At 56.8% G+C, this 13,313-nt stretch overlaps 2 protein-coding genes across 2 annotated transcripts in view; both read right to left on the bottom strand.

Moving 5' to 3' along the window:
- Positions 1-2,980, bottom strand: part of LOC308512544 (erythroid transcription factor-like) — a gene marked incomplete at both ends in the record, with an annotated part of 28,679 nt that extends 25,699 nt beyond the window's left edge. The window contains one exon of the mRNA XM_081115484.1: positions 2,960-2,980. Within this exon, the coding sequence (XP_080971610.1) occupies positions 2,960-2,980 (21 nt within the window). The remainder of the gene's footprint in view (positions 1-2,959) is intronic.
- An 11-nt stretch (positions 2,981-2,991) lies between these two features.
- On the bottom strand, positions 2,992-3,954 carry LOC308512545 (erythroid transcription factor-like; the record flags this gene model as incomplete). Its single annotated transcript, XM_081115485.1, has 2 exons — positions 2,992-3,360; positions 3,829-3,954. Coding segments are annotated over 2 exons (495 nt in total), but the record flags the coding sequence as incomplete, so codon positions are not given.
- Between the last annotated feature and the right edge of the window lie 9,359 nt (positions 3,955-13,313).

Genomic DNA, 13,313 nt, shown 5'->3' on the forward strand with positions numbered 1-13,313 from the left:
GCCAGTGCTCGTAAGAGGGCCCATGAGAGGTTCCTGTGGGCCAGGCCTGGAAGTTGCATCTGCCACTCTGCTCACTCGATTGATCCGAACTGTCACATGTCCACCTGACATTGCAACAAGGCTGGGAAAGTGAGCGAGTCAGGAAGAAAGGGGAGCAGGGTTGAAAAGCCTATAGCAGTGCCTGCTACAGGATTCTGTAGACTCCCCAGAGCTACGCTGTTTCATGTGGTGGCCACTAGCCACAGTCAAGACAGTGGCTCCTGTACAAGGGGAGGGCAAGGCTTCCACACCAAGGCTGTCAGAGAGAGTCACATCAGGGCTTCCGATACAGGGTCAGGAGGGTGTTTCCAGAGGGCAAGTTTAGGGGTTCCTATGAACGATCAGGTCAGAGATTCCCGATACAGGTCCAGTTACGGATTTCTGTTGGAAGTCAGGGAAAGGTTTCTGCAGAATCCAGCACTGTTATAGGCAAGGCTTCCTGTAGAGGGTCAGAGCCATGGAGCCAGCACAGGGTTAGGTCAGCAAGCCCTGCACAGTGTCTGGGCAGGGGGTCCTGTGCCAGGTGAGGCTGTCGGTGCCTATATAGGATGAGGTCTGGACTTAAAGTTAGGGGGTCAGGACAGGTGCCTCCCACAGATTCAGGAAAGGTTTTCCATGTAAGTTCAAGATTGAAGTTCACATTGAGAGTTGGATCGCAGGTTCCTGTGGACTCTGTGGGGTAGCGTGTGAGGTAGGGATTGTTGTGCAGAGTGACGTCAGGGGTCATTGTCAATGATGTAAGCAAGGCTCCTGAACTCAATCAGGGTTCCCAAAGAGTTTACAGATGGGGGTTTCTTTGTTTAAAATATATTTTTAAAGATTTCAGAGAGGAAGGGAGAGGGATAGAAACATCAATGGTAAGAGAGAATTTCTGCAGACAGAGTCCGGGAGGTGGTTTCAGAACTAGATTTTAAGATGAGCCAAGTGGTTGTAAAATGCTACCTGGACGGCAGGGCTGCAGTGCAGTGTGAGGACAGAGCTGTCCCGTCCAAGGTCCAGGCAGGATTCCTATAGAGATGGAGTCCCATGAAGAGGGTCAGGCCAGGCATTTCTATAAGGGTGGGTGGGGCAGGCTCTGTCCTGCCACCAGGGAAGGCGGAGGTTCCTGTGCTGTGGTGGCAGGACAGGGTGCCTCCTGTAGAAGGTGAGGACCGGTGATCCTGCTCAGGGTCAGGATGGGTTTCCTGTGGATTAGAGAAAGGGTTCCCTTAGAGCTCCAGTATCAGAGAGGCTCCTGAACCAGGCTGGGCTGCCGTTTTGATAGGAGTTGGGGATCCGGGGCTCCTGAACACGGCGGGTCCAGGGGCCTGTCCAGCACAGGTTCTGCAAGAGGTTTCTGTTCAAGACGAGGACAGGGGCTCCCACGGGATGAGGAGGCTGGGGTTCTGTGGAGCGGCCAGGGAAGTTCTGGACAATCCCTGTCATGAGCAGGGACTACTGTGGTTCTTCAGTGGGCCAGTGTGCTGACGAGCTGAAGGGATGCTGTTCTGCTGATGCTCAACCACTGAGCCACAGCAGCCGGACTAGAGTAGTTTTTCAGCTGTTCATGAAGGAAAGCACCTGAGCCTTCCGCTGTTGTTGACCACAGTGAGCGCTCAGGAACGAGGGCTGCTTGCGTCTAGGAGCCTCTGGGCAGTGGGGGGCTAAGTCATGGAGCCTGGCTCAGCCCTGTGCCACCAGCTGTGTGGCCTTGGGAGAGACGCTTAACCTGTCTGGGTTAGGATGTCACCTGACTCTGTGCATGCTCCAGTGTGAGGGATTGTTCCATGGAAGAACACATCCCAGGTGAGTGGGTGCATTGGGGAGGCAGTTGGCACTGTGGGGAGCTCACCACCTATGGGGTCTAAATATCCCCCCTAGAGATTATTTTGTCCTCCTAATCTCCCCCTCCTTCTCTACCATTTCCCACAGGGCTGCAGGCCGAGCTGGGCCGAGAGAGATAAGAGATGAGTGACAGGAGGGCCCATGGACAACCCCACGGTCGCAGACCGGCCTCTGCCCTTCTTGCTGGCTGCCTTTCCAGCCCCACTCTTGGCCTCCCATTCCTGTCCTGAACATGTCTTCTGTCCCCTGGAGGTGGGCCCCTCACTTGCACCTGTATATAGATTGAGACCTCCACAAGCAAGTGTACAGAGCTGCTCACGCTGTCAGCCACTCGGAGGCACTGTGACAGGGCACAGGATGTGCGATACGCTCACAGGCACATGCTTGCACACAAGTGCTGCCCTTGCCAGACCCACAAAGACCTCCGGACACGCAGTACCTCAGGTCACACTGCTAGGTCTCCACATTCCGTCCTACACAGCCCTTGGTGAGCATCCCGGAAATGTTTATTGAGCAAATGCTGTGCCTGGTACACTTGCTGTCACACCGTCTCAGAACCACCCTGCCTGGGGCACAATCACATGAGCACAGCCTCACATGTTGCCTCAGCACACCCCGTTGCACACATACCCCCACGTCCTCTCATACAGTCACTGGTGTCCCGTTTCTCACAGTTGTCTGGTGTCATGCACACCATCTCTCAGAACCTCACCCCCATGGTCATCACCTCACAGAGCATTCAGCCACCACACTGTCTCTGCCCATGACGTGTGCAGGTACACGCCGTATCATACACCCTGGTTGCTGTCACACGTGGTCTCACATACTAGTACACTCTTATACTTGCACATCATAACCCATTATCATGAAGGGTGACACGTGCTGTCTCACAGGGCCTCACGCCATCACCAGAGAACCACAGGCACCGTTGCACACCCCACCTACCACGGCTCTTTATTCAGTCCCACTCAGACTCACACCTCCAACTTCAGGACTCTGATGATTTATTTTACACATCATTGATGGCCCAGACCAAGAGCTGTGGGGGGCCCAGAGGCTGGGTTGTAGAAACTTCTGGCTCCACACCGAGAGGGACCCTACCCCTGCTCTGAGTCATGCTCTGTGTCCTCATGGGCTGAGTGGCGCCTCCACAGTGCAGGTGGTGGTGGGAGGCATGGGGCCTGTGGGGAAGGAGCCTGTGGGTGAACCCAACAGGGGCCCGGGGAAAGGCATGAGGTGGCTGACAGGCCCTGACAGCGCCACGGAGCCCGGGCCTTGGTAGAGATGGGCAGTATCAGGTGGGCCCAATCTCAAGCCTGAGGCCACTTCCCCACAATTCCCACCATCGCTGCCCCCAGCCACCACCATGAAGCCACCAGCCGGTGCATCCGCTGGTCCTGTGCCTCCCAGGCTCGACACTGGCTTCTTTTCTTTCTGTGATGGCCTGGGTTTTCTAGACTTTATACCACCCTTCTGCACGGTCCGTGGTCGGTTCACCTGATGAAAGAGAGGCCATGAGTGTTCCCCAACCTCAGACTTTTGCCTCTGTGTCTCCACCAGGGACACCCTCTCTACCGCACTCCTTCAGAGTCGGGAACTGGGTCAAGGACTAGGGGAGCAGGCCCCAGCTGTGGCCCAGATAATGCCCTAAGGAGTCATGAGCTTGTGAGGCCCTAAGCAATGGAAAGGCTGAGGGAGCCTCTAGCCATAGGACTAGCTGAGGGCTGGAGGGGAGGGGGAAGGAAATGAGAAATGGAGGAGAGAGAAGGGAGCAGGAGGGAAAAGACAGGCAGGGAGGAGATGAAGGTGCAGAGAAGAGAAGGGTGATAGGGAAGGAGGAGGGAGTAGGTTAACAGGGAGAAGAGAGAAAGGGAGATTGGAAGAATACAGGAAAGGAAAAGGAGAAGGAAGGCCAGGTTAGTGGGATGGGGGTGCAGGGGGCAGGCTCCAAGAGGCAGGGCGCACCTGGTGTCGCTTGTAATAAAGGCCGCAGGCATTGCACACGGGGTCTCTATTGGCATTCAGCCGCCACACTGCCGTGATGGTTGTCTGGCAGTTGGTGCACTGGGCACCTGCCCGCTTGCTGACCTTCTGGGGGCAGCAAGAATGTGAGGGTCAGTGCATTGGGGGGGGTGGAGGACCCAGGAGGTGAGGGTCAGGGTGCAGGCAGGGCTTCCTGGACAAGGCATAGACTGAGGGTGCTCTGAGGGGCGAGGACATGGCCTCCTGTCCCGGGGCTTTCCAAATGGCGTGGGGTGCTTCATCAGTGGTTCTCAGCGTTGGCGGACATTGGACTCACTTGGGGAGTCGAAAACAATCCTGATGGCCAGGCAGCGCCCCAGACCAAGTAAATCAACCCATCTCGGGAGGGCCCCACGGTGATCCCAGTGTGTAGCCAAGGATGAAAACTGCTGTGCAGGGAGTGGACGGCGTGCCTGCTTGCAGCCCGAGGGTGTGCTGAGGGTAGACACTGCTGTACAGAGCTGGGTCCCTGAGTGGATGGGGCAGGGAGGGGGCATGTGGGTTCTCATAGAGTGTGAGGGCAGAGAGAGATCCCTGCCCGGAGTGAGAACAGAGTACCTGGGTGAGGGGAGGCCGGCCTGGGCTCTTACCCGGCGCCTTTGGGGCTTGTTGTGCCTGGTCATCGTCTGACCACCGGCATTGCACAGGTGGCACTGAGGAGTGGCTTTCGCTCTGCCGGACTTTCGCTCTGCCGGACTCTCGCTGTGCCTGGTACACATGCTGTCACAGCGTCTCAGAACCACCCTGCACGGCGCACAATCCCAGGGCTCTGGTGAGGTGGACAGGGGCAAGAGGGACCAGGCTCAGCCCAACTTTGCCTTGGACCCCATCCCCCTCCTCAACCTCCCTGTCCCTTTGGGGGAACCTCACCACAGGTGGACAGGGGCAGGGTTCCTTGGAGGTTGGCGGAGGAATAGACCGCTGGATTGGGGGGGCTTCTGGTTGGTGGAAAGAAGCTCCTAGGAAAGTCGGGGGGCCCGTAGGCACTGCTGGGGACAGGGATGGAGGAAGGCACCGCAGGCCCCAGCGCCAACAGGTCCGGACGCAGTCGCTGTGTCCTGATGTTCTCTAGGACGGTGCCTCTTGCATAGGAATCTTCTAAGGCCTGGGGATCGGTGTACTCCCAGGTGGGGCTCACCGTTGCGGGAGGGTAGAGCCCCGTGCTGCCATAGGACCAGCTGGTGTGTGGTGAGCCTCCTGGGGTCCCCTCCACACAGCAGAGGCATGCATTAACCTCGAAGACTGTTTGGGGTGTGGGTGGGTATGGGAAGGAAGAAAGAAGGGAACAGAAGGTCTGAAGCCATCCTGCTTTCAAGATGCAGTGATTCCCAACAGCCCCACATGGTGGCCAGCCTTCCCACCTTCCTTCCCATAGGTTGCCAGAGCAGCTGCTGGCCATTGGGTGACTCCTGGGTCTGAGCCCCAGTGGTCACTCTGGCAGCTGCAGCCACCAGCAGCCTTTTCCCAATGGGCTTTTAGCATAACTTTGTGGAGCCCCATGGGCCACTCAACTAGGGTCACCCCCACCTCCTTACCGTATTCATGCCCAATGAGGCAGTCTGGGGATGTACGTTCCCAGGTCTGCACATACACAGGGAACGTGATCCACAGAGCCTCGTGAAGGCTTCTGGCCATTTCTAAGATGGCTTCTTTGTGGGGTTCTACCCTAGCTAAGGGTCTCCATGGATACCCCAGCAACATGGAACCCTGCCAGGACAGCCAGGGCAGCAGCTGCCTGCATATGCTGCAACTGGGGCGGGGAGCGAACGGAAACCCAGGTGCATGCCGTTGTCTGGGAATCAAACCCGAGACCCTTCAGTGCACAAGCCCATGCTCTAACCACTGAGAACACCAGCCAGTGCTCGTAAGAGGGCCCATGAGAGGTTCCTGTGGGCCAGGCCTGGAAGTTGCATCTGCCACTCTGCTCACTCGATTGATCAGAACTGTCACATGTCCACCTGACATTGCAACAAGGCTGGGAAAGTGAGCGAGTCAGGAAGAAAGGGGAGCAGGGTTGAAAAGCCTATAGCAGTGCCTGCTACAGGATTCTGTAGACTCCCCAGAGCTACGCTGTTTCATGTGGTGGCCACTAGCCACAGTCAAGACAGTGGCTCCTGTACAAGGCGAGGGCAAGGCTTCCACACCAAGGCTGTCAGAGAGAGTCACATCAGGGCTTCCGATACAGGGTCAGGAGGGTGTTTCCAGAGGGCAAGTTTAGGGGTTCCTATGAACGATCAGGTCAGAGATTCCCGATACAGGTCCAGTTACGGATTTCTGTTGGAAGTCAGGGAAAGGTTTCTGCAGAATCCAGCACTGTTATAGGCAAGGCTTCCTGTAGAGGGTCAGAGCCATGGAGCCAGCACAGGGTTAGGTCAGCAAGCCCTGCACAGTGTCTGGGCAGGGGGTCCTGTGCCAGGTGAGGCTGTCGGTGCCTATATAGGATGAGGTCTGGACTTAAAGTTAGGGGGTCAGGACAGGTGCCTCCCACAGATTCAGGAAAGGTTTTCCATGTAAGTTCAAGATTGAAGTTCACATTGAGAGTTGGATCGCAGGTTCCTGTGGACTCTGTGGGGTAGCGTGTGAGGTAGGGATTGTTGTGCAGAGTGACGTCAGGGGTCATTGTCAATGATGTAAGCAAGGCTCCTGAACTCAATCAGGGTTCCCAAAGAGTTTACAGATGGGGGTTTCTTTGTTTAAAATATATTTTTAAAGATTTCAGAGAGGAAGGGAGAGGGATAGAAACATCAATGGTAAGAGAGAATTTCTGCAGACAGAGTCCGGGAGGTGGTTTCAGAACTAGATTTTAAGATGAGCCAAGTGGTTGTAAAATGCTACCTGGACGGCAGGGCTGCAGTGCAGTGTGAGGACAGAGCTGTCCCGTCCAAGGTCCAGGCAGGATTCCTATAGAGATGGAGTCCCATGAAGAGGGTCAGGCCAGGCATTTCTATAAGGGTGGGTGGGGCAGGCTCTGTCCTGCCACCAGGGAAGGCGGAGGTTCCTGTGCTGTGGTGGCAGGACAGGGTGCCTCCTGTAGAAGGTGAGGACCGGTGATCCTGCTCAGGGTCAGGATGGGTTTCCTGTGGATTAGAGAAAGGGTTCCCTTAGAGCTCCAGTATCAGAGAGGCTCCTGAACCAGGCTGGGCTGCCGTTTTGATAGGAGTTGGGGATCCGGGGCTCCTGAACACGGCGGGTCCAGGGGCCTGTCCAGCACAGGTTCTGCAAGAGGTTTCTGTTCAAGACGAGGACAGGGGCTCCCACGGGATGAGGAGGCTGGGGTTCTGTGGAGCGGCCAGGGAAGTTCTGGACAATCCCTGTCATGAGCAGGGACTACTGTGGTTCTTCAGTGGGCCAGTGTGCTGACGAGCTGAAGGGATGCTGTTCTGCTGATGCTCAACCACTGAGCCACAGCAGCCGGACTAGAGTAGTTTTTCAGCTGTTCATGAAGGAAAGCACCTGAGCCTTCCGCTGTTGTTGACCACAGTGAGCGCTCAGGAACGAGGGCTGCTTGCGTCTAGGAGCCTCTGGGCAGTGGGGGGCTAAGTCATGGAGCCTGGCTCAGCCCTGTGCCACCAGCTGTGTGGCCTTGGGAGAGACGCTTAACCTGTCTGGGTTAGGATGTCACCTGACTCTGTGCATGCTCCAGTGTGAGGGATTGTTCCATGGAAGAACACATCCCAGGTGAGTGGGTGCATTGGGGAGGCAGTTGGCACTGTGGGGAGCTCACCACCTATGGGGTCTAAATATCCCCCCTAGAGATTATTTTGTCCTCCTAATCTCCCCCTCCTTCTCTACCATTTCCCACAGGGCTGCAGGCCGAGCTGGGCCGAGAGAGATGAGAGATGAGTGACAGGAGGGCCCATGGACAACCCCACGGTCGCAGACCGGCCTCTGCCCTTCTTGCTGGCTGCCTTTCCAGCCCCACTCTTGGCCTCCCATTCCTGTCCTGAACATGTCTTCTGTCCCCTGGAGGTGGGCCCCTCACTTGCACCTGTATATAGATTGAGACCTCCACAAGCAAGTGTACAGAGCTGCTCACGCTGTCAGCCACTCGGAGGCACTGTGACAGGGCACAGGATGTGCGATACGCTCACAGGCACATGCTTGCACACAAGTGCTGCCCTTGCCAGACCCACAAAGACCTCCGGACACGCAGTACCTCAGGTCACACTGCTAGGTCTCCACATTCCGTCCTACACAGCCCTTGGTGAGCATCCCGGAAATGTTTATTGAGCAAATGCTGTGCCTGGTACACTTGCTGTCACACCGTCTCAGAACCACCCTGCCTGGGGCACAATCACATGAGCACAGCCTCACATGTTGCCTCAGCACACCCCGTTGCACACATACCCCCACGTCCTCTCATACAGTCACTGGTGTCCCGTTTCTCACAGTTGTCTGGTGTCATGCACACCATCTCTCAGAACCTCCCCCCCATGGTCACCACCTCACAGAGCATTCAGCCACCACACTGTCTCTGCCCATGACGTGTGCAGGTACACGCCGTATCATACACCCTGGTTGCTGTCACACGTGGTCTCACATACTAGTACACTCTTATACTTGCACATCATAACCCATTATCATGAAGGGTGACACGTGCTGTCTCACAGGGCCTCACGCCATCACCAGAGAACCACAGGCACCGTTGCACACCCCACCTACCACGGCTCTTTATTCAGTCCCACTCAGACTCACACCTCCAACTTCAGGACTCTGATGATTTATTTTACACATCATTGATGGCCCAGACCAAGAGCTGTGGGGGGCCCAGAGGCTGGGTTGTAGAAACTTCTGGCTCCACACCGAGAGGGACCCTACCCCTGCTCTGAGTCATGCTCTGTGTCCTCATGGGCTGAGTGGCGCCTCCACAGTGCAGGTGGTGGTGGGAGGCATGGGGCGTGTGGGGAAGGAGCCTGTGGGTGAACCCAACAGGGGCCCGGGGAAAGGCATGAGGTGGCTGACAGGCCCTGACAGCGCCACGGAGCCCGGGCCTTGGTAGAGATGGGCAGTATCAGGTGGGCCCAATCTCAAGCCTGAGGCCACTTCCCCACAATTCCCACCATCGCTGCCCCCAGCCACCACCATGAAGCCACCAGCCGGTGCATCCGCTGGTCCTGTGCCTCCCAGGCTCGACACTGGCTTCTTTTCTTTCTGTGATGGCCTGGGTTTTCTAGACTTTATACCACCCTTCTGCACGGTCCGTGGTCGGTTCACCTGATGAAAGAGAGGCCATGAGTGTTCCCCAACCTCAGACTTTTGCCTCTGTGTCTCCACCAGGGACACCCTCTCTACCGCACTCCTTCAGAGTCGGGAACTGGGTCAAGGACTAGGGGAGCAGGCCCCAGCTGTGGCCCAGATAATGCCCTAAGGAGTCATGAGCTTGTGAGGCCCTAAGCAATGGAAAGGCTGAGGGAGCCTCTAGCCATAGGACTAGCTGAGGGCTGGAGGGGAGGGGGAAGGAAATGAGAAATGGAGGAGAGAGAAGGGAGCAGGAGGGAAAAGACAGGCAGGGAGGAGATGAAGGTGCAGAGAAGAGAAGGGTGATAGGGAAGGAGGAGGGAGTAGGTTAACAGGGAGAAGAGAGAAAGGGAGATTGGAAGAATACAGGAAAGGAAAAGGAGAAGGAAGGCCAGGTTAGTGGGATGGGGGTGCAGGGGGCAGGCTCCAAGAGGCAGGGCGCACCTGGTGTCGCTTGTAATAAAGGCCGCAGGCATTGCACACGGGGTCTCTATTGGCATTCAGCCGCCACACTGCCGTGATGGTTGTCTGGCAGTTGGTGCACTGGGCACCTGCCCGCTTGCTGACCTTCTGGGGGCAGCAAGAATGTGAGGGTCAGTGCATTGGGGGGGGTGGAGGACCCAGGAGGTGAGGGTCAGGGTGCAGGCAGGGCTTCCTGGACAAGGCATAGACTGAGGGTGCTCTGAGGGGCGAGGACATGGCCTCCTGTCCCGGGGCTTTCCAAATGGCGTGGGGTGCTTCATCAGTGGTTCTCAGCGTTGGCGGACATTGGACTCACTTGGGGAGTCGAAAACAATCCTGATGGCCAGGCAGCGCCCCAGACCAAGTAAATCAACCCATCTCGGGAGGGCCCCACGGTGATCCCAGTGTGTAGCCAAGGATGAAAACTGCTGTGCAGGGAGTGGACGGCGTGCCTGCTTGCAGCCCGAGGGTGTGCTGAGGGTAGACACTGCTGTACAGAGCTGGGTCCCTGAGTGGATGGGGCAGGGAGGGGGCATGTGGGTTCTCATAGAGTGTGAGGGCAGAGAGAGATCCCTGCCCGGAGTGAGAACAGAGTACCTGGGTGAGGGGAGGCCGGCCTGGGCTCTTACCCGGCGCCTTTGGGGCTTGTTGTGCCTGGTCATCGTCTGACCACCGGCATTGCACAGGTGGCACTGAGGAGTGGCTTTCGCTCTGCCGGACTTTCGCTCTGCCGGACTCTCGCTGTGCCTGGTACACATGCTGTCACAGCGTCTCAGAACCACCCTGCACGGCGCACAATCCCAGGGCTCTGGTGAGGTGGACAGGGGCAAGAGGGACCAGGCTCAGCCCAACTTTGCCTTGGACCCCATCCCCCTCCTCAACCTCCCTGTCCCTTTGGGGGAACCTCACCACAGGTGGACAGGGGCAGGGTTCCTTGGAGGTTGGCGGAGGAATAGACCGCTGGATTGGGGGGGCTTCTGGTTGGTGGAAAGAAGCTCCTAGGAAAGTCGGGGGGCCCGTAGGCACTGCTGGGGACAGGGATGGAGGAAGGCACCGCAGGCCCCAGCGCCAACAGGTCCGGACGCAGTCGCTGTGTCCTGATGTTCTCTAGGACGGTGCCTCTTGCATAGGAATCTTCTAAGGCCTGGGGATCGGTGTACTCCCAGGTGGGGCTCACCGTTGCGGGAGGGTAGAGCCCCGTGCTGCCATAGGACCAGCTGGTGTGTGGTGAGCCTCCTGGGGTCCCCTCCACACAGCAGAGGCATGCATTAACCTCGAAGACTGTTTGGGGTGTGGGTGGGTATGGGAAGGAAGAAAGAAGGGAACAGAAGGTCTGAAGCCATCCTGCTTTCAAGATGCAGTGATTCCCAACAGCCCCACATGGTGGCCAGCCTTCCCACCTTCCTTCCCATAGGTTGCCAGAGCAGCTGCTGGCCATTGGGTGACTCCTGGGTCTGAGCCCCAGTGGTCACTCTGGCAGCTGCAGCCACCAGCAGCCTTTTCCCAATGGGCTTTTAGCATAACTTTGTGGAGCCCCATGGGCCACTCAACTAGGGTCACCCCCACCTCCTTACCGTATTCATGCCCAATGAGGCAGTCTGGGGATGTACGTTCCCAGGTCTGCACATACACAGGGAACGTGATCCACAGAGCCTCGTGAAGGCTTCTGGCCATTTCTAAGATGGCTTCTTTGTGGGGTTCTACCCTAGCTAAGGGTCTCCATGGATACCCCAGCAACATGGAACCCTGCCAGGACAGCCAGGGCAGCAGCTGCCTGCATATGCTGCAACTGGGGCGGGGAGCGAACGGAAACCCAGGTGCATGCCGTTGTCTGGGAATCAAACCCGAGACCCTTCAGTGCACAAGCCCATGCTCTAACCACTGAGAACACCAGCCAGTGCTCGTAAGAGGGCCCATGAGAGGTTCCTGTGGGCCAGGCCTGGAAGTTGCATCTGCCACTCTGCTCACTCGATTGATCAGAACTGTCACATGTCCACCTGACATTGCAACAAGGCTGGGAAAGTGAGCGAGTCAGGAAGAAAGGGGAGCAGGGTTGAAAAGCCTATAGCAGTGCCTGCTACAGGATTCTGTAGACTCCCCAGAGCTACGCTGTTTCATGTGGTGGCCACTAGCCACAGTCAAGACAGTGGCTCCTGTACAAGGGGAGGGCAAGGCTTCCACACCAAGGCTGTCAGAGAGAGTCACATCAGGGCTTCCGATACAGGGTCAGGAGGGTGTTTCCAGAGGGCAAGTTTAGGGGTTCCTATGAACGATCAGGTCAGAGATTCCCGATACAGGTCCAGTTACGGATTTCTGTTGGAAGTCAGGGAAAGGTTTCTGCAGAATCCAGCACTGTTATAGGCAAGGCTTCCTGTAGAGGGTCAGAGCCATGGAGCCAGCACAGGGTTAGGTCAGCAAGCCCTGCACAGTGTCTGGGCAGGGGGTCCTGTGCCAGGTGAGGCTGTCGGTGCCTATATAGGATGAGGTCTGGACTTAAAGTTAGGGGGTCAGGACAGGTGCCTCCCACAGATTCAGGAAAGGTTTTCCATGTAAGTTCAAGATTGAAGTTCACATTGAGAGTTGGATCGCAGGTTCCTGTGGACTCTGTGGGGTAGCGTGTGAGGTAGGGATTGTTGTGCAGAGTGACGTCAGGGGTCATTGTCAATGATGTAAGCAAGGCTCCTGAACTCAATCAGGGTTCCCAAAGAGTTTACAGATGGGGGTTTCTTTGTTTAAAATATATTTTTAAAGATTTCAGAGAGGAAGGGAGAGGGATAGAAACATCAATGGTAAGAGAGAATTTCTGCAGACAGAGTCCGGGAGGTGGTTTCAGAACTAGATTTTAAGATGAGCCAAGTGGTTGTAAAATGCTACCTGGACGGCAGGGCTGCAGTGCAGTGTGAGGACAGAGCTGTCCCGTCCAAGGTCCAGGCAGGATTCCTATAGAGATGGAGTCCCATGAAGAGGGTCAGGCCAGGCATTTCTATAAGGGTGGGTGGGGCAGGCTCTGTCCTGCCACCAGGGAAGGCGGAGGTTCCTGTGCTGTGGTGGCAGGACAGGGTGCCTCCTGTAGAAGGTGAGGACCGGTGATCCTGCTCAGGGTCAGGATGGGTTTCCTGTGGATTAGAGAAAGGGTTCCCTTAGAGCTCCAGTATCAGAGAGGCTCCTGAACCAGGCTGGGCTGCCGTTTTGATAGGAGTTGGGGATCCGGGGCTCCTGAACACGGCGGGTCCAGGGGCCTGTCCAGCACAGGTTCTGCAAGAGGTTTCTGTTCAAGACGAGGACAGGGGCTCCCACGGGATGAGGAGGCTGGGGTTCTGTGGAGCGGCCAGGGAAGTTCTGGACAATCCCTGTCATGAGCAGGGACTACTGTGGTTCTTCAGTGGGCCAGTGTGCTGACGAGCTGAAGGGATGCTGTTCTGCTGATGCTCAACCACTGAGCCACAGCAGCCGGACTAGAGTAGTTTTTCAGCTGTTCATGAAGGAAAGCACCTGAGCCTTCCGCTGTTGTTGACCACAGTGAGCGCTCAGGAACGAGGGCTGCTTGCGTCTAGGAGCCTCTGGGCAGTGGGGGGCTAAGTCATGGAGCCTGGCTCAGCCCTGTGCCACCAGCTGTGTGGCCTTGGGAGAGACGCTTAACCTGTCTGGGTTAGGATGTCACCTGACTCTGTGCATGCTCCAGTGTGAGGGATTGTTCCATGGAAGAACACATCCCAGGTGAGTGGGTG

This window comes from Myotis nattereri (genome assembly GCF_964212035.1).
Source record: "Myotis nattereri genome assembly, contig: HAP1_SCAFFOLD_114, whole genome shotgun sequence".
Taxonomy (NCBI): Eukaryota; Metazoa; Chordata; class Mammalia; order Chiroptera; family Vespertilionidae; genus Myotis; species Myotis nattereri.